Source organism: Sus scrofa, chromosome 14, assembly GCF_000003025.6.
Source record: "Sus scrofa isolate TJ Tabasco breed Duroc chromosome 14, Sscrofa11.1, whole genome shotgun sequence".
NCBI classification, from domain to species: domain Eukaryota; kingdom Metazoa; phylum Chordata; class Mammalia; order Artiodactyla; family Suidae; genus Sus; species Sus scrofa.
This window is the reverse complement of record NC_010456.5, coordinates 49124634-49145500: the sequence shown is the minus strand read 5'-3', so window position 1 is coordinate 49145500 and position 20867 is coordinate 49124634. Positions and strand designations below refer to the sequence as shown.

The following is a 20867-nucleotide window of genomic DNA, read 5'->3' as shown; positions in this document are numbered from 1 at the left end:
CTCCAAGGACAGAAGACAGCTTATCGGCTTACTGTGCTGAGAAGGCCTGGACCCGGCGGGCGGGGTGCCCTCCTCACAGGCCCTTACCTCCTGGGAGGGAGAAAGAGATGGGACAAGGTCAGGCCTTCACTCTCCAGAACCCCCTCTGCACCCTAAGGAAAGTCCCCTCAATGTTGAGCCCTGGGCTGCTGGATAGGAGAGAGCTAGGGAGGGGGTGTTTGAGGCCCAGGCAGAGGTCACTCAGCTGGCCAGCCCTGTGGGGAACGGGGAGACCTACAGGCAGAGGACAGCCCAGGTCACAGGACCAGTAAGGCCCAGTGAGACCACACACCAGTGGGCCCCCAGCCCCAGGGCGGGAACCAGGGATGTCTGAGTCCTGGGCTTTTCCACCCCCAGTGCCCGCCCCTTGACCCGTGGAGCTGGGTGGGGCTGTGACTCAGCACTGCTGTCCTCCCCCACTGCCCCCTCCAGCTGGCTTGTGCAGACATCTTCCACCTGCAGCCACACCTGGGCCTCTTCAGCCCTCTGTGGGGACCTGGGGGGGCCCCTGCCTGAGTCCCAGGACCCAAGTCCTGTCTGCATGACTCTGCCACTGACCTCCTGGGCTTGAGCCCACCCAAGTTTCCATCTTCTGACTAGTGGGTCCCTCTGCACGTATCCCTGGAACCACCAGCCCTGCGTCAGCTCCCTCCAGAAAAGCCTGTGGCTGCGGCTGTCACCACTGGCCCGTCTCCTCCCCTCTTAAGAAGGACCCCTTTCCCATGGTCCTTGTGCACCTGGCGAGCTAGAGTGCAGCGTCCTGCTCTGGGTGGACATTTCTGCACACTTCATGCTCCCTCCTGTCTGAACGCTTGTCTTCCCGTGCCAGGCCTGGACCCGTCTGTGGCAACAGACCCACATTCTTCGGCTGTGGTTCCGACTTTCCTCCCCTTTCACTCCCCGCCTCCAGCTGCCAGAACATGTGCTGCAGCCCCAGGATGGTGCTTCGGCCTCCGGGCTCAACAGGCCCTTGCTGACCAGCCTGCGCCCACAGACTCTGGTGAGGCTGCTTGCACGTGTCCTTGGACATCAGGGGAGCTGGACACGGTGGGTCAGGGAGAGGGCCTGGCTACAGCTTCCAAGTCCATAGCTGCCTCCTTGGCCACAGGAGCCCTCGGGGGCTCCACCACCATCCACTTGTGGCTCCCTCCTTTACCCTCTTGGGGTGCCCAGAGCTGCGCATGGCCTTTCAGATGTGAATCTAAGGCTTGGGGAGAGGGAGCTATGTTCTTAGGGCTGCTTGCAGGGTTCCAAGGGGCCCCCTGACCCCTAGAACCCCTGGCACCTCACCCACAGCATGACCTGGTCGCCTGCTATTATTTGTTCTGCAGTCGTCCTTACACTGACTCGCGCTTTCCCTTAGACACTGTGCTTCACCAACAGCCTCGTGCTCTTGCTCTGAGTGGATAGCCGGAGTCACAGTTCAAACAGCTGCTGGGGAGGCTGTGGCCCCACTCCTGTTAAACAGCAGGATTAGTGAGGGCCGTGGAGGGAAGCCACACTGGTCACACTGGCTCCAAACCAGGGTTTTCTTCTTGAAGGAAAGGGACTGAGAGAGAAATAAGAAAGGAAACCTCCCTCAAGGGAGGGTTGGTGCTGCCCACAGCTGTGGCCGTCCAGCTGCCCCCCACCCCAGGGATATAAAAGGGTGTGACCAGACCTGTGCTCCTCCCCCCTGGGACCCCTAGGCTGTGGTGCCACTGCTGCACCCCTTAGCCTCACTCAGTCCACAGGCCCTCTCATCTCAGAACCATCTCCACCTTCCCACCCACTCTGTTCCATCAGCCTGAGGCCCCCACCCTCAGAGCCAAGGGCAATCCCCTGGGCTGGCTCTGATCACCACAGTGCCATCTGTGAACTGAGCCTGTGTCACGGGGGTGAGTCTTCAGGGGGCTCGTGTTCTGATGGGAGACTACTGATGGGCAGTGCTATGGAGGGGGAGCAGGGGTGTGTGTTGGGGAGCTGATTAGAGAGATGAGGGAGTTGACATGGGAGGAGACAGATGACAAGAAATGGCCAGTCATGCAGGGGTGGGGGGAAGGGGCCAAGGCGGGGACAGCTGGGGGGATGCTGCCTCAAGGGCTTGGCTGGGCAGTGGGGGAGCCTGCCTGGCCTGGGTCCAGCTCAGAGCAGGTCTACCCTAGCAGCATCCCTCCTGGTTCCCAGGGGAGCTCAGTCATGGCTGTCCTGGCGGGGACTCTCAGGGGCTGGAGGGCAGGAACTGCCCCCGCCCCTCCTCCGGCAACCATCCCAGGGAGATGCTGTTGGTGGTGGTGGTGGGTGTGTGTGTAGGGGGGGTGTGCATCATCCAACTTGGATCCAGGCATCAGGGCAGCCTGCTGGTCCTCCCAGGTGGGAAGCTAGACATGGGCTTCCTTAGAGGGATCAGCAAAGCAAGTGTAGGCCATACCTCCCCATACTCTACGGCGCGTGGGCCTGGCCATCACATACAGCAGAACCTGGCGCACCACTGTGCATCCCAAACACTCTGATGGTTTTTGATACAACATATACTTTTGAACTCAAAAGCCACATCTTCCCCTCCAAGGAGATAACTCTTGCTTGTCTTGATGCCAGTAACACTGAAGGGGGACAGGGACAGGCCACTCCCCAGGAGCTGCCCTCTGAGGAAAGTTGACTTCTAAGCCCCCAGGAACCAGGTCCCAGCCTCCCATCCCCACCCACAGTGCCCTTCCCGGCCCACCTGTTCCTTGGAGACCAGGCGAGAGCTGCCCTCCCCAAGAGGCCCCCACCACTGCAGTGTCTAGACCTAACACCTGCCCGTGACCGTGAGCTGTGTGACTGGTGCCCCTGCTGGGCAGTGGGATTACCTCACACACAGTGGGCCTTCCTTGGCCGCTGGCTTCTCTTGCCCTGGCCATGCCCAGTTCCCGTGCCCCCTCCCCTGAGTGCCAGCTGCACTTCCCCTGAGCAGGTGCATGAGGACGTGAGAGCAGAGGGATGGTCCAGTGTGAGAGGCTCCCAAGCTTCCAGCACCCATTTCTGAGTGTGTCTCACATAACCTTGACCAGGAACCTGCGGCAGGGTCCACTGTGCTTCATGCTGGGCCTCTCCACTGACTGATGGGCTCACCTCTGGGACTCTGGGGCCTCTGACTGTGCCTCTCCTCCCCTGAAGGCTTGGGGGCATCTCACCCTCTTTGGACCCCACCCGGAACAGCAGGCTGAGCCCCCAAGACACCAAGCTAAGCAGGCAAACTGCTTCGTCACCGCCTATCTCCCACCCCCACTGAGTGGCACGTGTCCTTCTGAGTCCCCCCTCCCCCCGCCCCCCACCTCAGCCAGCCTTGCCCATCCAAAACCCATCTTGGCTACTTCCCATCCAGCTGAATGTAAAACAGGGGCCTGGGGGCGGGCAGTGTGGATTCTACAGTGCCAGTGCACCCCGGGCTGACGCCCATCCAAGTCTGGCCGGCCTCCCTGTGCTCTCATGCCACCACCCCCACCTCCCGCATGTTGCCCCTGACTCTCCCTGGGCGTTCCTGAGGAAGGGGCTTCTCCCCTACCCCTCCTTGTTTTAATGCTAAAAAGCCAACAAAACCCAACCTTGCAGATCCTGCCATCACTATAGATGCATTTCTAGGATCCATCAATGACCCAGAGTTGCCTCCATGTGGGGACCGCCCACTGGCTGTCATCCTGAAAGTGACTGAAAGTGACCTTAAACAGACAGGCACATTCGCCTGCCAACACTGGGGGTGGGCCAAGACCCCCTCGAGGAGCACGGCTCCCTCACAGAGATGCCGTGCAGATGCAGTGGGTGGGGGGGAATATCCAGGGGACTCTCTACCTGCCGGAGGCGGTGGAAGGATCCAGACTGAATCTCAGGTTGCCTGGCCCTCCAACCCCAACCTCAGAGTGGTCTTGCCCCCATGCTGACCGTAGCTTTTCCTGAGACTTCCCAGAGCACCACCAACTCTCCATTAGCACATACAGCCGGAGACGGATCCTGTGCAGCGAGTGCCTGAGATGGGGTGGGAAGAGTCTGTAAGGCTTGTACATTTCCTTTATCAGTGGGGGAGATGATAGCACATGCATGTGACATGGCTGGCTAGGGGCTTGGGGCCACCAGAGTCATGCGTGTGTGTTTCTGTAGCCACTGCCCATCTCCCAGCCCGCGTGCCAGGCCTAGGGCGGGTCTCCGCTCCAAGCAGCTCTCTTTCTTTGCCTACTCCTTTGCTCCCTGGTTCCTCTGGAGCCAGAGTCCAAGTGGACGGAGAAGGGCCAGGGTTGGTGAGCAGTGCCCCCAGCTGCAGATGGCTCTGCCCTGGCCAGGCAGCCTCTCGGCCTCGGGACTGCTAAAGATGGCGTTCTCTAGCTAGGCCCGCGCTGCCCTGTGGCTCTGGGTGCCCCTAGCCACGTGTCTAGCCTTCCGGCCCCCAGCCACCACGGCTGATCAGACGAGATGTGATAGCATCGCCTGAGGAACACTGACTCAGGAGGAAACCAGGCCAGAGATTTCTCCAGGCCGGGAGGAAATAAATAAACCCGGAAGGTTCCACACTGGAGGGGAAGGAGGCGGTGACGTGCAGGAAGGAGGTGCACCCCCGAGAGCTTGGCTCCAGGCCTCCACAGCCAAAGTAACCGCTGACTTTCCCTCAGGCTCCGAGGCAGGGTGGAGACTGATTCTCCTGTCCCCTGCCTCTATGCGTGGCATCCCACGATCCCATCCCCCACCCTGGCTACTACCCCCAGGCAGGACCCTCTCTGGTGTGGACTTGGTACACCCCCCGCCCCCGTCCTGTTTTTCCCTACCTGGAAGGTGAGCACCACCTCCTGTCTGCCCTGTTCCCATCTTGGCCCTTCTCACGCTCTGCTTCCCCAGCCTTCTAAACACACACAGGTCTACAGGCTGCAGGATCTGGGGCTTCAGGCAGCAGGGCTCCAAAACAGTACAGATGCCCAGGCCAGCCCCAGACCTGAATGTGGTCAGGCACTGTGGGTCCTCCTGAGGCCAGCAGCCTGGGGTCCTTGCGCTGGAAGCTCCCCCAGGTCACTCTCGGTGCCTGACACCGGTGGCTCAGATGGGCCATCCCCAGAGTGTCTGGGACTGTGGCAACCTGGATGGTCTGGACAGGGTTCTTGAGAAGCAGAGGCTGAGATGGGGATTCTTGGACACATAGCTGGTTGAGGGCGCAGGATGAGGAAGGGGACTACAGGACAGGGCCAGGGCGAGAAACAGGCAAAGGCAGATTCAGCCACCACGACTGGCCTAGGTCTGACCCCGTGGGGAGCTCTGGAGAGTGAATGAAATCAGTGCCGTCCCACCTGGAGGGAGGGGCAGGGACTCTGGGCCTTTCCAGGACAAGGTAGTTCTCTGGCCAGGGGTGCAGTGTGAGCCAGGGGCAGGTGCTGGGAGGGGGCTGGGGGTGTGGTGCCAGCATGGGCCCTGCACACCTCCCTCTGCCCTTCCCCCTTCCTTTCCAACAGAGCCCAGGGCTGGGCCTGGCCAGCCTCAGGGAGCCCAGTGTCCGGAGTCCAACCATTCAGTCCCCAGCTCCTCCCCTTTCTGCCACAGTGACCAGCCTAGCCCTCTGCTCTGGTCCACCCTGCAGCGGGGGAGCCTGGTAAAAACACAAGGTAAAACCTTCCCACAGGGTGCCAGCTGGTGTCCAAGTTCTTCTTGGCCTAAGACTGTGACTGGCCCTGACTCTCTGACTGCATGCATGCTCCCTCCACTCCTCCCGCCCTCTTGCTGTGCTGTCCTGGGAGACCATTCAGCTCAGGAGCTTTGCACTGTCTGTTCCCACCACCTGGAATGCCCTTTGTCCAGAGAGCCACTCTATCCCCTCCAGTGGCTTGGGGGCCCCTCTTTGGAGGACCCTGCCTGTCCTATTTACAATGCCCCGAACACACACAGCACTGTTGCTTTTCAACCAGCTGCGTGCCCGTTTAGCATGTTTCCCGCCCCATCATGCTTACAGTACACTGGCTCCACAGGGCAAGGGCTGTGGTCTGTCTGTCACTAAAGTGTCCCAAGGCCCAGAAGTACCTGGCAGGAAGCAGGTGCTAATAAACCGTCCCAGCCCTTTGTACTGAGTGAAGGAGGGGCCAGTGGGGACTTCTGGAAGTCTTCTAGCCAGGCCTCAGCCTTCCCCCAGCTGGACATGGTAGATGCGCAGCTGCCTCCTGCCTGGCCTGGACCGACCCTAACACTGCCCTGCCTTTGAGCTCCCAGCTCAGGGCGTCCATCCACCTAACTGTGATGGTTTCTGCTGCTGCTGAAAGCATGCCCTCACCACCACCCTGAGGCCCCTCACAAGCCTTGGGCTTCATCCTCAGCCTCTTCGCCAAGCCCCAGCCTTCCTGCCCCAATGACAGGGATAGTTCCCAAAGTCCTGGCCTACCTGGAGTCTGGGGCTGCAGCTTACCCTTCTGCCCAGCTCCCAGCAACCACATCTTCCACACCCCTCTACCCATTCAGCACCGGCCCTCCACCCCGCCATCTCTTGCCCCAGGAGAGCCCAGAACAGCCAGCTACACCAATGCACCTGGAAATGGGGGCTGCACATGGGCAGAGCCTGGCCAGGGAGCCAGAGCAGGGGTGGTGGGTGCAGTGAGGTGGTGGAGCTTCCTGGAGCAGCAGGTGGTGCTGGGGGCACCAGGGTGGCCCTGTCAGTGCCTCCATGCCCTCCTTCCTGCCTTGGGCAGGGGCAGGGCTGGGGATGTGCATCCGTGCGTGGTGTTATCACAGAGGAAATCAATGCCTGGCACTGGCCCAGTGTTTAAGGGAAATGAACAGATTTTGGCCGAGGACAAAGAGAGTTTGATTAATCAGAAATTGGATAATGGAGGCAACACTCTAATTATTTTTCTTCCCAGCATTTTATCGAGAAATGTGTTTGCACAGCATATCAGAGGTAACAGAGTGGGTGAGGGGGGTGACTATGCTAGAGAAAAGCCCAGCTCGGGGACAGAGCCACCACACCCAGATGCACCGACAAGGGCTAGATAGCTGGCTGGGTTCTGAGGGTCACTCCATGGGGCCACGGGAAGCAGAGGGGACAGGCCAGAGGCCACACACAGCGGGGACAGCTGGGGTCACAGAGGATGTGCCATGCAGGGGAGGGGGGAGGGCAGAGGCTTGAGTGCAGGCCCTTGGTCAACACAGAAGTGGACGCCTTAGAAAGGTTCTCACATGGGGACTGCTCCCTGCCCACAGCCATGATGGCATAGTGGCCGGGGGAAGTGGGGGTAGGGTGACACCAGCTTGGACACCAGGGCCTGCTGGAGCTAGGGTGAGGGCTGCAGGCATCAAGTCCTCCCACCTTCACTTAAGGAGAGTCTTCAGGGGCCCCTCCTGGCAGCTTGGAGCCTTTTCCCATCTTTGTACCTGGTTATCTGCTGACCTGTGCTTGGCCAAGGTCAGAGCCTGGGACTCACACACCATGGCCATCCCCGTCCCGGGCCCTCCTCCTGCACCGTCTTCACTCCTATGACACCTAGAGCAGGAACCACACCGGCGAGCACACTACTGTGGTCACCTGGTTTCCCGGCTGCAGGGAGCAGAGCTGAGCATGAGGCTCAATACCTGCTTTCACTTATTCAGGGCCAGAGAGGCCACCGGGAAGGAGGGGAGCTGAGGCTGCGAGGCATGAGGGAGCGTGCGGTGGTTGGCTCAGTCAGTCACTTTCCTGAACCTGCACGGCCTCAGAATCCTTTTCAACACTGCTGGGGCAGCCCCTTGAGAGCTGGCATGAGAGACAAAAACTATTGGCACCCTCGACCCAGCCCAATTAGAAGGCGAGGACACAGAGGTCCAGAGAGTGAGGAGGGTTCACCAGTGTCTGCACAGCAGGTGGAGCTGGGGCTGGGCCCCAGGTCTCCCAGCTTCCTGTTCAGTGCTCTTTTCCCTGCACTGAGCTCCCTGCTGATCTCAGCTTGGGGCATGAGGGTCTGGAAAGGCCACTTGGTCATCATGTGATCACCACGGGCACTACATTCCTTTCTTACCACCAGGAACTCACCTCACCTTCCTAGGATGGCTTCCTGTGGATGCGCCTCTAAACATCATGACCGTGAAGCTCCCAGTCTGACGAAGGCCTCACCAGGTCACACGGCGTCACTGAGGGGCCTGTGTCATGCCTGAGCTTCCACCATGGGGGGACCCCCAGGGCCTTAATGGCCGTGTGAGAAGGTAGGCAGCCCACCTGCCTCTGGCTCGTGAGTGAGCCAGTCGGGTGTGACAGGTGCCTGGCCAGTGGTGTCCACCTGTGGGTGGTTTGTGTTTATCAACCCAAAGGCATACCTCTCAGAGGCAGGGGCTGGGCTGCAGCCACCAGGAGGTTGGCCTGCCTGCTGCATTCACACCCTGCTTCAACAGCTGTTTCCCGGGCCCCTGCTGAGGCCCAGGGGCCAGATTCTCAGTGGCAAACAGCAGATGGAGGCCTTGACCTCGCAGAGCTTACACTGGGTCCAGGAGAGAGACGATGAACAGGGAGCAGTCACCTGGGAATGCGTGCACGAAGGAGAGCACAATCTGTGCAGCTGTGGACACAGGCGCTATCCTGGACAGAGGACCCTGATGTGACAGCAGAATGAGGAGGATGAAGAGCCTTCTCCTGACCTACCAGGGTGTGTGTGGACCCTGCCCAAGAGCTACTGGTGAGAATAAAGAGCAACCGTGAGGATAAGACAGGACAGGGCAGTGGCCAGAACCTTGGAACTGGCCCGAGGACAGCAGCCCAGCCAGCCAGACGTCCCGGACCCCCTTCCTAGGTACCCACATGGGCATAGTGAGGCAGGCTGCTTACAGGAAGGAGGGATGCTGAGAGGCCCTCAGCATTCCTGGATACCCACCTGGGGCCCAGGCCCCCACTTGGAAGCTACCCTACCTCCCTGGGTCCCTGTCTCCACAGAGAGAAAACTAAGGTAAAAATAGGCCCCTTCTTGGTGAAACTGGTTGTGGGAAGAGAGAGTGAGCTTCTGGTGCTGCAATCCAGAGGTCACTGCCCTCCCCACTGTCCGTGTGGGCTCAGGGACACCACACACGTGTCTGCTCCCCTCCACCCAATGCCATGACCTGACCACCTCCATCCCCGGAGCAGGGGGCTTGGTGCAGGGCGCTGGGGGTGGGAGAAGGGTAGGGGTCTCCTCCTAAAGCTGGGATTTGAGCACTGCCCACCAAAGGGCGTGTTCCAGGGCAGAGGCTAGAAGGAACACCGGGTCCCTCCCTGCACCGCGGATTTTAACAGTCACTTCTTAGTGCTTGGGGATGGATTCTCCAGGGACATCTCTACAAGAGAGTTATACCTTAATTTAGAAGCAAATAATTCAACTCTGTGATGTAGCAGATTCCTTTGGAACAGAGATGAACTCAAGGAAGCCACTGTGTGTGAGGCATGCACACTGGCTCCTGCCAACAGGCTGCCCACCCTCCACCATCCTGCTGCCAGGGGGCCACAGACGAACGGGGGGAAGCACCACTCACGGGAGGCCAGGATGAGACCCGCAGCTGGCCTGACTGAACCCAGTGACCCCAAGGGCCCAACACAGCCCACCTGTCTACAGGAAGCAGGTGAAGGGCAGAGTGGGCGCCAGCCTAGGGTGCTGTCCTGAAATGTTTAACGATTTTTATCAAGGGCCCCACATATTGCATGGACAGTCTTCCCCGTGCTGCTTGGTCCCCATGCTCCCCAGGCCCACCGAAGGGAACCCACCCTCCCAGGAACACCCTCCTGTGTGGCCCCTCGTGTCTCAGCTCTGAGCCCAGCCTCTTTGGGTCCCACCTGCCTTCGATCCCTGGATGACCTCACTGGTCCCTAGGAGTCCAGGTTTGCAGCTCCAGCCTGGCTCTGCCCTCTGACCGCCACATGTGACCACATTCCCCTGGGTCTAACCCACCCATCAATTCCATGCCTCTCACCAGTCTGAGTCTCCCTTCTCAGCAAGGCCAACTCCATCCTTCCAGAGCTGTCCTGTCCTCTTCTCCATCAGCTTGTCCTCTTCAAACTAAATGCCATAACTGACCACTTCTCACTACTGCCCCTGCTGCTACTCCACTGGGTTGGCAGCCCTTCACCCCCAATGCTGCAGTGGCCCCTGACAGCTTTCTGGTCTTGCACCCTGCTCATCTGCCAGATGGGTCATTTAAAAAATGTGATCCTACATGACCTGTTCCACAACACCCCCATCCTGGGCTCCAGCCACTTGGCCTTCTGGGGAGGGGGCGGTCTCCAGTAGTAGAAGTGTGTTGGCCTCAGGGTCTTTGCGCCTGTCCCACATGCTTTTCTGTGTCGGTCACACACCTCACCCCCCACTGCCTCCCCATGGTGCTGTGCCAATGGCCCCTCCACACAGAGGCACCCCCCCGACCCGCTGCTTTAGTTCTCTTCATGACCTGTCCTGCCTGACATTCAGTTACCCGGGTGCTGTGCTAGTCCTCCCAGTCTGATGTGAGTACTACTTGAGCAGACACTGTGTGTCCTGCTCCTGGCCAGGTCCCTGTGCCAGGCACAGCCCTAGTGCTCACAGGTGCTGGTAGATAGCAGCTGAAGGAACAAACAAATGAACGAACGTGTGAGAGCTTCTGCTTCCTCAGCTCCTCCCTGGAGCCCAAGGATCTGTCAGACGGTCCCTGTGAGTTAGCCTGTCAATTCCCTCCCAGAAAGTGCCTCCCCTGGCAGCATGGATGTGGGGAGGACTGGAAGGGCATGTGGGTATTCCCAGCTCTGCTTAGCCTCTGTAAGGACAAGGAGGCTCAGAGAGGATGGGGCTGGGCCAGGGGTGTGGGGCCAGGCCTGACCCAGCTCTGCCGCCTTCACTGGGGCTCCCAAGTCTGGACAGCTGTCAGGTCACTACTCAGGACTCCCACCTGGGCTGATCCCGAGCATCTGCCCTGACCCCGCTGTCCACTTCCCTGTGCTCTCCTTCCTGCCAACCACAGGGCGCATAGGGACTGCCCCGGAGCTCAGTTACCCGTGTTTCCTTCCTGGGGGCTGCAGCCTGCTAATCTGCCTCCTCCAGAGTTCCTCCAAGTCCAGCCGCAGTTGCAGCAGTTCCAACACCCTATAGCCGCACAGAATTTTGGGTCTTCTGCGGGTTACCACAGGGGCGGTCAAGGCTGCCTGGTCCTCATGTCCAGGGAGGAAGGCGCGGCACACAGTCATTGCAAGTGCACTCGAGACAACCACATGGCTGGGTCGAGGCCAGCCTTCCCCCCAATCCAGACCTCCATCCCACTGGCAGCCTTGCCAAGTTGGCCTGGTTACCCAGAAGTTCCTGAAATTGCCCTAGAAGCTCCTAGATACAGACAGAGTGCTTTTCCTCCTGGGACTCCAGGAGACAGAAGAGCTGAGAAGCTGCAGACAGGGCAGGAATTCATTCCCTGTGCCCCAAATCTGGAGTCTTGGGGCAGGCCCCCGGAAAGGGGCCAGGTGACAGCACAGAGCAAGGCAGCTCTGTCCCTCAAGCACAGGCCGCACCTCTCTGGGGGCCGGCAGACAGCCCTGCCCTCCCTGCAGCAACCTGCACCCCAGCCAAAAGCCAAATGCGGGTGTGCGTCTGGGGGTGGGGCAGGATACACAGGCCAGTGACAAACAGCCCCGGGAGTGGGTAAGCAAGCAGACCTGGTGCCGAAGGTGACACCAGCCTTCCAAAGGAGAGGGACCATGTCTCATTCACCTCCTGTCTCAGAAAGTCAGCGTCTGGTAGAAGAACACACAAGAGTTTTAAACCAAATGCCAGTGTCTCTGGAGCAGGAGGAACGCTGAAGACACACACTGCACCCGCATGGCCAGGCCCTCCTGTGCCAGCAGCCCCACCACAGAGACTCCCATAGCTCCATGGTTACTGCTCACGGATGTCCACGCCCCAAGGGGATAGAGCCAGCAGCTCAACAGTCTCCTCCACAATGACCAGGGGTTGGTTCCAGGCAGCTCTTGGGGTCTTCCCAACCCTTCTACAGGCCCACCAGGTGCTGGGTTACGAAGCTGCTCCTTGTTCAGGGGAGGAGACCACAGCCTCCACGGAAGCAGCCACAGCTGACAGGTGCTGAGGTCTTCCACTTCCTCCAGCGTCGCCTGCCCCAGGCAGCCCCCATCCATCCTCTTTCCCCCTTGCCTCCTGTGCTCCTGTAGACCCAACCCTCTCTGTGCCTCTGTCCATGTTCTCCCCTCTGCCTGCAATGCCCACCCCAACTGTGCCCATGTCCTTCAAGCTCCAGTTCAAATGTCACTTTGCCCACAGGCCCATCTGACCTGGGCCCCTCCCGGGGAGGCCCTGCACCCACCCTCAGGGCTGGGTTCTCTAAGCAGAGAGGCTTCTCCCGGTGGGGCGGTGAGTCAGTCCTGGGAGGGCAGGGCCAGTCCACTCCCACCCCTGCACCAGGCCCTGGGGGAGCAAATGCTCAGTAAACATTTGCTTAATTGAATTGGCCAAGGAGCCTCCTCCAGATGAAGCAGAAGGCAGAGGGATGAGATCCCCTGGGCAGGGAGATCCTTAGGCAAAAAGGAGCCAGTAAGGGGCCCCGATGCCTCCACTGGCCGTCAGACCTCCCTACCAGGCGGGTCCCTTCATCCCAGACCCGGACTCCCAGTCTCAGAGCCGCCTTCCCATGCTCTTCTCTTGTCACAGAGAACCCCAATTCTCGGCCTAGGCGGATGGCTGCCACTGTTGCCCAGGGATGCTCAGCGTCGCCCCGAGGGCAAAGCCCCTCTAGTAGCCCATAGGACACTGATCCCCGGCCAGAGGACCGTGACACCCCTCCCCCAAACCCCCACCGCCTTTTAAGGGAAAAAACATCGAGCCGGGAACAAATCACAATCGCAGTGGGTCGACACTCGCCTCTCGCTCGAAATGCCTCCAAGGAACCTGCTCGCTGCAAGCGCGATGACCGAAAACTGCAAGCCGTCAGTCCCCGGGACCAGGCCTCGGGGGCCCTCGCCTCGGTTTCAGCCCAGGCCACGCGCCGGCGCTCCCGCCTCCCCCTCACCCCCTGGAGCGAGACCTCGCCGCGCGCCGCTCTCGCAGGTCGCCCGGCCCCGCAGCTGGGTCTGCCCGGGGACCCTGCCCACCGTCCCCGGCCCCGGCGCCCCTCCCAGCACCTTCTGGCCTGCGGCGCCCCTGCCCACAGCGCAGGCACCCCCGCCACGCCGCCCCCACCCGGCCCGCATCCCTGTCGCCGCGCCCGGCGTCCCCCGTCTGGGCGGGGCCCGGTGCGGGCGGTGGGCCCCCGGCCGCACTCCTGGTCCCTAGGTCCGCCGCGCGCCTCGGCCGCGGTGTCGCTCACTCACCTCCGGGCCGCGACGTGGTGCGTGGCCGAGCTGCTCCAGCGGCGCAGCACGGGATGGGGCGGGGCGGTGAGCGCGGGCCGCGGCGCCCTTGTACCGCACGAGGCGGGCGGCGGCGCCCGCGCGGGGACGTGACCGGGCCGCGGGCGGCGCACACGCTCTCCGCCGGCCAGGCTCCCTCCGCCCGCTCTCCCGCGCCGCCGCCCGCGCCGCCGCCCGCGCCGCCGCCCGCGGGTCCGCCCGCCCCGCGCCGCCGGCAGGGGGCGGAGCCGGGAGCGCAGTGCGTTGCCGGGCCAACCGCGGGCGGGGAGCCGCGCACCCGCCTGAGTCCACGCGCCGGGTGCCACCGCCCCGCCACGAGCGCCGGCCCGCCGCCCATTGGACCTGAGCGGGTGAAAGACGCACCTGCAGCCCAATAGCGACGTGCAGGGGCGGGACCACGGCTCTGAGCGCGCCGCAATCCCGCACACACCAGCGCCTTGGTATCCGCGACTCCGCTCTTCCGAGGCCCGGCGCCCACCTGGTGGGAGAGCAGTGGAGCCCCCACCCCTGCCCGCCTTCTGCGGCCCAAATTCGAATCCAGTTTGACTTTTCCGAGCTCCTGGACCTCAGACAACCGACTGGCCCCTCTGAGCCTGTTTGCAAAGTGGGGCTGGTGGCACCTTACTACCCTGAGTTTCCACGACAATCGGCTAGGACTAGTGAAAGAGTTGTGCAGACCTAAAGGTGGTGACGTTTTGCAGCGATGAGAGGAGGCAATAGTCATCTTTGCTTCTCGCTCACATAGCGTGTAGGGGCTCTTCAGGGTTCCTGGCAATCCTGGACATGGAAAGTTGCCTTGCAAGGGAGGGTGGGGGCGGGAGAGGAGCCCAGGAGTGGTCCCCCAGACCAGAGAGGTAGGAGGGAGCCAGCTCAATGAGATCAGGGACCCATGGGCGCCTTTGGGAAGTTCACAGAAGGCACTGGTGCTCAGCAAAATGCACTCCAGTGCGGTCTATCAACTTCTGCTTTCAGCTGGGGAGCCCATCTCTGGGTCTCAGGTCCAGGAGACCCTCACTCCTGTGCTTAAAAGGCTCAGGCCAGAACCAAGACAGTGCCACTCTCTATCCTGCCCACCAATGTAAGCAGAAGCTCTGTGCCTCCCAGAGCATCCAGGAAAATGTAGATACTCTCAGCTAATACTTCTCATCACCTTGCACCTCCATGGTGGCATTACAAGGAGCCCACACTTGGGCAGAAGGACTGGAACTGGCTGTTGTTAGAGGTAGATGGGGTGGTGACCCCAGCCCAGATCTGTGGTCAGAAGTCAGGGACAGAGGGATCAGCTCTGCCAGCTGGGTGCTGTGGCATCTCAATGTCATCCCCTGACCTTTCTGGGGGTGTTTCCTCTGCTGTGAAATGGAGCCCATCACACTACATACCCCAGTGATGTGGCCCACCTGTGAAGGTTCTGCTTAAATGGTCATAGACAGGACAGATGGTGGTGGTGGGTGTTCTGAGGTGGATCTACATTAGACCTGGCACATGCTTGCTAGAGGGGGCCACTGAGAACCGGTGGAAAGTGGCTGACACTACAGGGCTCCACACCACCAGGCTGGGTCAGGCTGGGCCCTTGCCAATGGCCATGATAGCAAGAAGGTAACAGGCACAGACCCTGCCCTGGGGTGGATCAGAGGAGCCTGGGGGTAATGCACAGGCCCAGGTCTGCTGCCTCTACCTGTATATCCTTGAATGTTCTTTCACCTGGATGGGCCCTAGAAGGTGATTCTAGGAGGAGAAGCACGTTGTCACCTGTTCAGAGATGGGTGAGGGCAGCTGATGCTGGGTGACCTGTGTGCAGGGTCAAAGCTAAACACAAGTGTTGGGTGACTCCACACGGTGGTCCAGGTATAAGATGAGGAGCCAACCTGTGGAGGGGTCTGACTGGGCCGGCTGCTGCCTAGGGTGGGAGGGAAGCACACTTGGAGGTGAGACAGACACTGGGCCTGAAGGAGCGTCAGGCCTAGTTGAACCCAGAGGACCAGTGGGGCTGGAGCTAACAGGAGGGTTAGGACGCCTCAAAGCCAGGCTGGGGTGGGACTGGGGATAGTCGCAGTGGGTTGGTGGCCCTTGTGTAGGATTGGGGACATTGGCCTAAGAACTGCTGGAGAGTTTCAGGATTAGCTTTCTAAATTTGAGAATGAAAATGGCAAGGTTTTGTTTCACATTGATTTACAGTACGCCTGGTCCCACAGTGTGCATTCGTCTCATATGCAGAATCAAATAAAAATGTCAGCCAGTCAGCCCAGAGAAAATAAGAAAGCAGAGAAATTAGCCCGTGGGACGGAGTTCAGTGAAGGGTCGCCCGATGACCTTGTGTATCAGGGGATGGCTATGTGATGGCTGCAGCCTGAGAGGAGCTGGCCCTGGCAGAGGGGGAAGGTGGGCATGGTGGGGACCAAGGGGGTCCACATGAGAGGGGATGCTGGAGGAAGAGGTGGCACATGCTAAGCATGTGGAGGAACAGTTGAAGAGGGGGACACAGGAGCTGAGGTCCCAGAGCTGCAGAGAATATCTTGGGAGGAAGATATGGTCAGCGAGTCATGTGCCATTGAGGGGCCGAGTAAGCTGAGGACAGAGAAGGCAGGCCTTGAGGTGGGGTGGGGTCAGTGGGGACCACACATGGCTAAAGCTGGGCAGGCAGGTCGAAATGAGGCTTGGTGGGGCCAGGGCACCAGGCACAGATCCTTGGTCCCCAGGGCTGAGTCAAGAGAACAGAAACCAGAGACCAGAGCTTGGGCTCTTTGGAAGGAAGAGGAAGGGGGCCCTGGTGAATGAGCCCACCCAGCATCTCACCAACCAGCAGGGACAGCTGGCTAAGGACAGCCCCTCCAGATGGCCCCCTGGGAAATAGCCAAACCTCAGTCACAGAGGTTCCATGCCATGGGCAACATGATCCTCCATCCCAGCCGAGCCTTATGGCCCATCAACCAACCCATCCTGGCATGGCAGCCATGCTGGACCTGGGCTGCCTCCCAAAACACCTGAGTCCCATTTCTTTGCCCTTCTGCCCATGAGGCCCAGCTCCCCTGGGCCTTCCTTCCTGCACACCCAGAGATCCTGGAATTCCTTATCTACACATGTCAACCTGGGCAGCAATGTCCAGTGACTCTCCTACTGGTCTCCCCACTGCCCAAGGGTGACCCCTCCAGGCCAGCTCTTCTCTGCACCCCACCTGTATTGCTCACCCCAACCCTGCCACCCAGGTCTTAGGCTGTTTGGGGCCTGGTGGGTTTCTCTGATTTGTTTTTTTGGGGTCTGTGTACCCACCCCCCAACTAGAACAAGCCTTTGCAGATTTGGGTTAGTTATAAATAGCCAGGCCTGCGACTCTCCTTTTAGCTGAAAAGAAGCAAAGTGAACGAGCAGAGAGGCACACCCGGCACGCGTTTTATTTTTAATCTCCCTCTGTCTCAAAATGAACCGGGTCCCAGCGCTCAGCATTTCTAGGAGCAGAAGCCCAGGATGAATGCCTAGGGAACAAAATGAGGGCAGCTGAGGGCCTGGTCTCTTCCCATCTGCTGTGCAACCTTGCCCCCTTGAGTTGCCTCTCTGGGCTGCAGTTTCCTCATGGGACGGGCAGTGGAGATGATCGCCTCCAACTTCCTGCCTTGACCCCTCCCTCTGCCCAACCCCGAGCCCGTGCATCCTGTTGCTCCAGCTGCACCGCTCCCTGTGCTTTTGGAAGCCCAGACCAGGATGCAAGTGAGGCCAAAATACACCCTGAATTGACCACAAATTCCTTTGCTCAGGTGGCCCCCAGTCCCTCCATCAGTCAGCACAATCCTCAGAAGTTCAAATCATCACTTCTGCACTGTGAACTGGGGAGGGGCTGTGGCCAAGCAGGTGAGCCTGTGGGCGGGTGCCTGAGCCAGAAGCACAGCAGGAGGCCATATGGTGGTCTGGGCAGAGGGCACCAGGGGGAGAGAGGCTCAGGCCCTCAGGAGAGGCAGCTTGGGGACTCCTGACAGGGGTTCCTGCAGGGCAGTTTTTGTCTCTGTATCCCACCCCTTACTCTGCAGCTGGGACTCAGTGCTGGTGGAATTTGGGAGGCTCTTGCCAGCCAGGCCAGTGTGTCTGGGCGCACAGTGCCAGTCCCTTACACAGAGCACTTTTCCATCCCTACTCCACTGATACAGCACAACCCCCTGCCAGGTGGGCTTGTGTTCATAATAAGGAAACCAGGCTCAGAGAGGGTAACTTGTCTGAGGTCACACAGCTGGAGACATTAAGGAGTCCAACCTAGCCTTTTTTTGAAATCTGTGTGTATTAAATCTTAAAAAGCCCTGTACCCTTGAAACGGCAAGAAACTGCCCTTTCCGTGTTGTGAGTGCCCTGAGAACAAATGGACAGAGCTCGTGGCTGCACCTGACACCCCAGGGAGAAGTTGGATGGGGGCGCCGGGAGCCACTAGACATGCTGCCCTGCCTCTCCACCCCCTCGCCCCAGGCATCTGCCATTTGATGTCCTCAGGGAGTGAGGACGGAAGGTTGGGTGATGTCTTCAAAGAGGAAATCCCTGGTGCTAATTGGCACTCAGAGACCTTTAGGCTAATTAACCTGTTTATTTGTCTCCCAAGAGTAAATTAGAGGGTTGAGCTGGGGAGGCGGAAGACAGAGGTGTCTGCTGGTGGCACCTCCGTGGGGGCTGTGGATGGTTTTGCAGTGGGCAGCCGGGGCTGCTGGGGAGGCTAGGAGAGGGTGGGCTGTGGGGCAGTCATGACACCTGGGAGCTGTGGGGAAGGGACGCCTTTCCTGGTGCAGGTTTGCTTTCCCAGGGTGCTGCTCTGCCAGCAGTTCTGGGAGCTCTCGAGCACCCTCACGGTGTCCTGTCTGGGGGGAGAGGAAAGGCCATAAGGAATGAAGGCAAGGGCCACTCCCTGCGTTGTTTTCTCCCAGCCATGCCCTGTGGAGCCCCCTCCCTGCAGGGCACCAGGTGCCTTTAGACCCTGCCAGAATCTGTGGATTACCAACCAACTGTGGCTGGGGGCACAGCTGTCTTTGTATAGGATGCTGACCTGTTCACTAAATCCTCCACCTCAGACCCCACTGAAAGCTCTCTTCCCGTCCCCACGGCTGGCCAGGCTGGCCTGGGGCTCTAGCATCAGAGAGATGTGCAGGTCAGGAAGGGATTGGCTGGACCCCTGTGCACCCCAGACTTCCCCTCTGAATGCACCGAGGTGGGGGCAGGGAGAATCCCCCAGTGCCTGGGCCCCGCAGGGGTGGCTGCTGCTTCTCAAGGCCACTATTTCAACCACAGGTGACCAAGAAAGGCTGGACCTTTTGGGGTCCTCTAGGGCCTTGTGGTTCCCACCCTAGCTTGTCCCAACCCCCAGCAGTGGGGGTTGGGAGCATTTGCAATTTATCTTGTCAGATAAACCCCATCCCTCTGGCTCCCAGCACAGGTTGGGGGTTGGCTAGCTGCCTATTCTTCAGTACCCATTTCTGTCCCACAGGGGCCCAGGGCATTGTCAGCAGCGGCCTGATCCCCTCACTTGTGTGGAAGCTGCAGCGGGAAGAGGAAGGGGTGCAGGAGCTCCTTCTGGACACACTGGCTGCCTGCCTGATGGAGGATGCCACTGAGGCGCTGGCCAGCCGCGCAGTGCCCTTCCTGAAGGAGAAACTCCTGAGCGCCAACAGCAACATCCGCAGCAAGGCCGCCGGCACACTCATCGCCATCAGGTGAGGCCCAGCTGGGGGTGGAGCAGCCCTGCTTCCCCTTGCCTGATCGTGCCCTGACAGTCCTGCATCCCAGGAAGCCCCGTCTCCTGGCAAAATGAGAGGGTTGGTCATCTTCTCCCTCGAGGAAGGAAAACACAGGAGAGCAAGTGGTGCCATGATCTTCACACACTTTTAGACAACCCCTCAAGGAAGGTGACTGGCTCCCTTTACAGGTCAGGAAATGAAGCTGTGGGGGTCCAGCCACTGGTAACCTAGGGTCACCCTGATCACAGTCTAGATCCTGGCATGGAGCCTGAGGCTTAACGTTCCTCAGAGCTGCAAGGGAGGTGGGGAGGGTGCCATCCCAGACAGATACTTTCTCAGCAGAGGGGGTTGTGGCCCCTGGGGCTGTGCTTCAGCTTTGGCCAACTGTCTTCATTCTGCCATCCCCAGGTTCCTGAGTGGCCTGGCCTTCTGTGAACCCAGGCCATCTGGGCATGGGAGTGGGACCCAGACCTCACACCAGCGCTCCCCTGCACCCTCGTGCCTTGGCATCCTCCTGGGGTGGTCCTGTCCCCCTCTCCCTCTGAGGGAAGCCACCCAGCTGTCTTCTCTCTGGTCCAGCATCCCTCTGGAGGGCAAGAACCAGGTGTGGAAGCATGACGTCATCCCCATCCTGGTGCACCTGCTGAGAGACAAGGTGGCGGAGGTGCAGGCCAACGTGGCGGGGGCCCTCATGAATGCCACAGTGACTACAGAGGGTGAGGTGGTCTGCTGGCAGGGGCATCCCCCTCTGGTACAGGGGGTCACGGGATGGGGTCACCGCAGCCCTCAGCAGGTTGGGTACTGCCCTTCCCTATTCTTCCAGCCACAGTGGGCCTACCGCCTGGGCTCCTCCCCACTCATTCCCTCTGTTCCCTGGTTTTGGAGTTCCTGCCTCTGACCCAGGCCCTGTGTGAGCCGAAATTCTGGGCTGGATTCATTTGCCACCCATTAGTCAGTTATCCTGAGGTCTATCACTGGAGTCCTGGCTTCTGTGGTGCTTTTTGATCAACGTTACTGTTTTCCATGTGGAGGGCTGAATATGACAGAAGGCTACCCTCCCCTCCACCCGGACAGCCAGCAACCAGGCCTCTGTGCTCAGTCACTCGATCTGGGTCACTGGAAGGGACGGGCCAGTTCTCCTACCCAGAGGCTGGGCTGGGCCATCCCTTCCTGCAGGACCTCTGAAAGCTGTCTGGCCTTCCCTCGCCTGCACCAGCCCTGTGCCTGGAGCTGTACCCTAGAGTCTGTCTGGGGCTCTGATTCTCAGCAGGCTGCAAAGCGCCCCCAGAGCTAGGGACTCCCCAGCCAGGTCCTAGTTCACCCTGAGGGTGGAATCTGAGAGGTTGGGGCCTGCCCAGAGCCCACAGCCTCTTTTGATTGTGTGGTTAGGATGCTGATCACCAGGGTAGGGCTCCCGAGTGGTGACCTTGGTGGTGTCCTCAGCACCAGTGTCTTACCTGGGCTTCCTGTGGGAGCACTTGCAGGGCCAGAAGGCTTGCAGGGGTCAGGCAATGCGGGAGTCTGGGGATGCGAGGCCACTTTTCCCTGAGCTGGCACTCCAGCAGAGGGTCCCTGAGCCCTTGCCATGTGCCAGGCCCTGTGCACACGGGGTGGGGGTAGGGAACTCAGACATCTCAGCCTCTGCTGTCTGTGGTTTGGCAGGAGTGTCAGAGTGAAGAGTGACCTGGGGCAGACAGACCTGAAGAGTGGGCATAGCGCAGCGGCCAAGCATCCTCTGGGAGGGGTGTAGTGTTGACCCAAAGGAGGATGGGAGTTGGTGGGGCCAAGGAGGCTAGATGGTCCAGCAGCAAAGAGAAGAGTGTGCTTGGAGCAGGG

General features: G+C 60.1%; 2 protein-coding genes across 4 annotated transcripts in view; one reads left to right on the top strand and one right to left on the bottom strand.

Annotated features, from left to right (window-relative positions):
* The window catches only part of GNAZ (G protein subunit alpha z), a 42103-nt gene extending 28614 nt beyond the window's left edge, over window positions 1–13489 (bottom strand). The window contains exon 1 of one of the 2 annotated variants that reach the window (XM_021072293.1): window positions 13292–13489. The gene's annotated coding sequence lies outside the window, so the exon portion shown is untranslated. The remainder of the gene's footprint in view (window positions 1–13291) is intronic. The other variant, XM_021072294.1, reaches the window with a different exon arrangement.
* The window catches only part of RSPH14 (radial spoke head 14 homolog), a 62224-nt gene that overhangs the window by 40657 nt on the left and 700 nt on the right, over window positions 1–20867 (top strand). For both annotated transcript variants that reach the window (XM_021072295.1, XM_021072296.1), the window contains exons 5-6: window positions 18782–19007; window positions 19611–19747. In XM_021072295.1, coding sequence (XP_020927954.1) covers window positions 18782–19007; window positions 19611–19747 — 363 coding nt within the window. The remainder of the gene's footprint in view (window positions 1–18781; window positions 19008–19610; window positions 19748–20867) is intronic.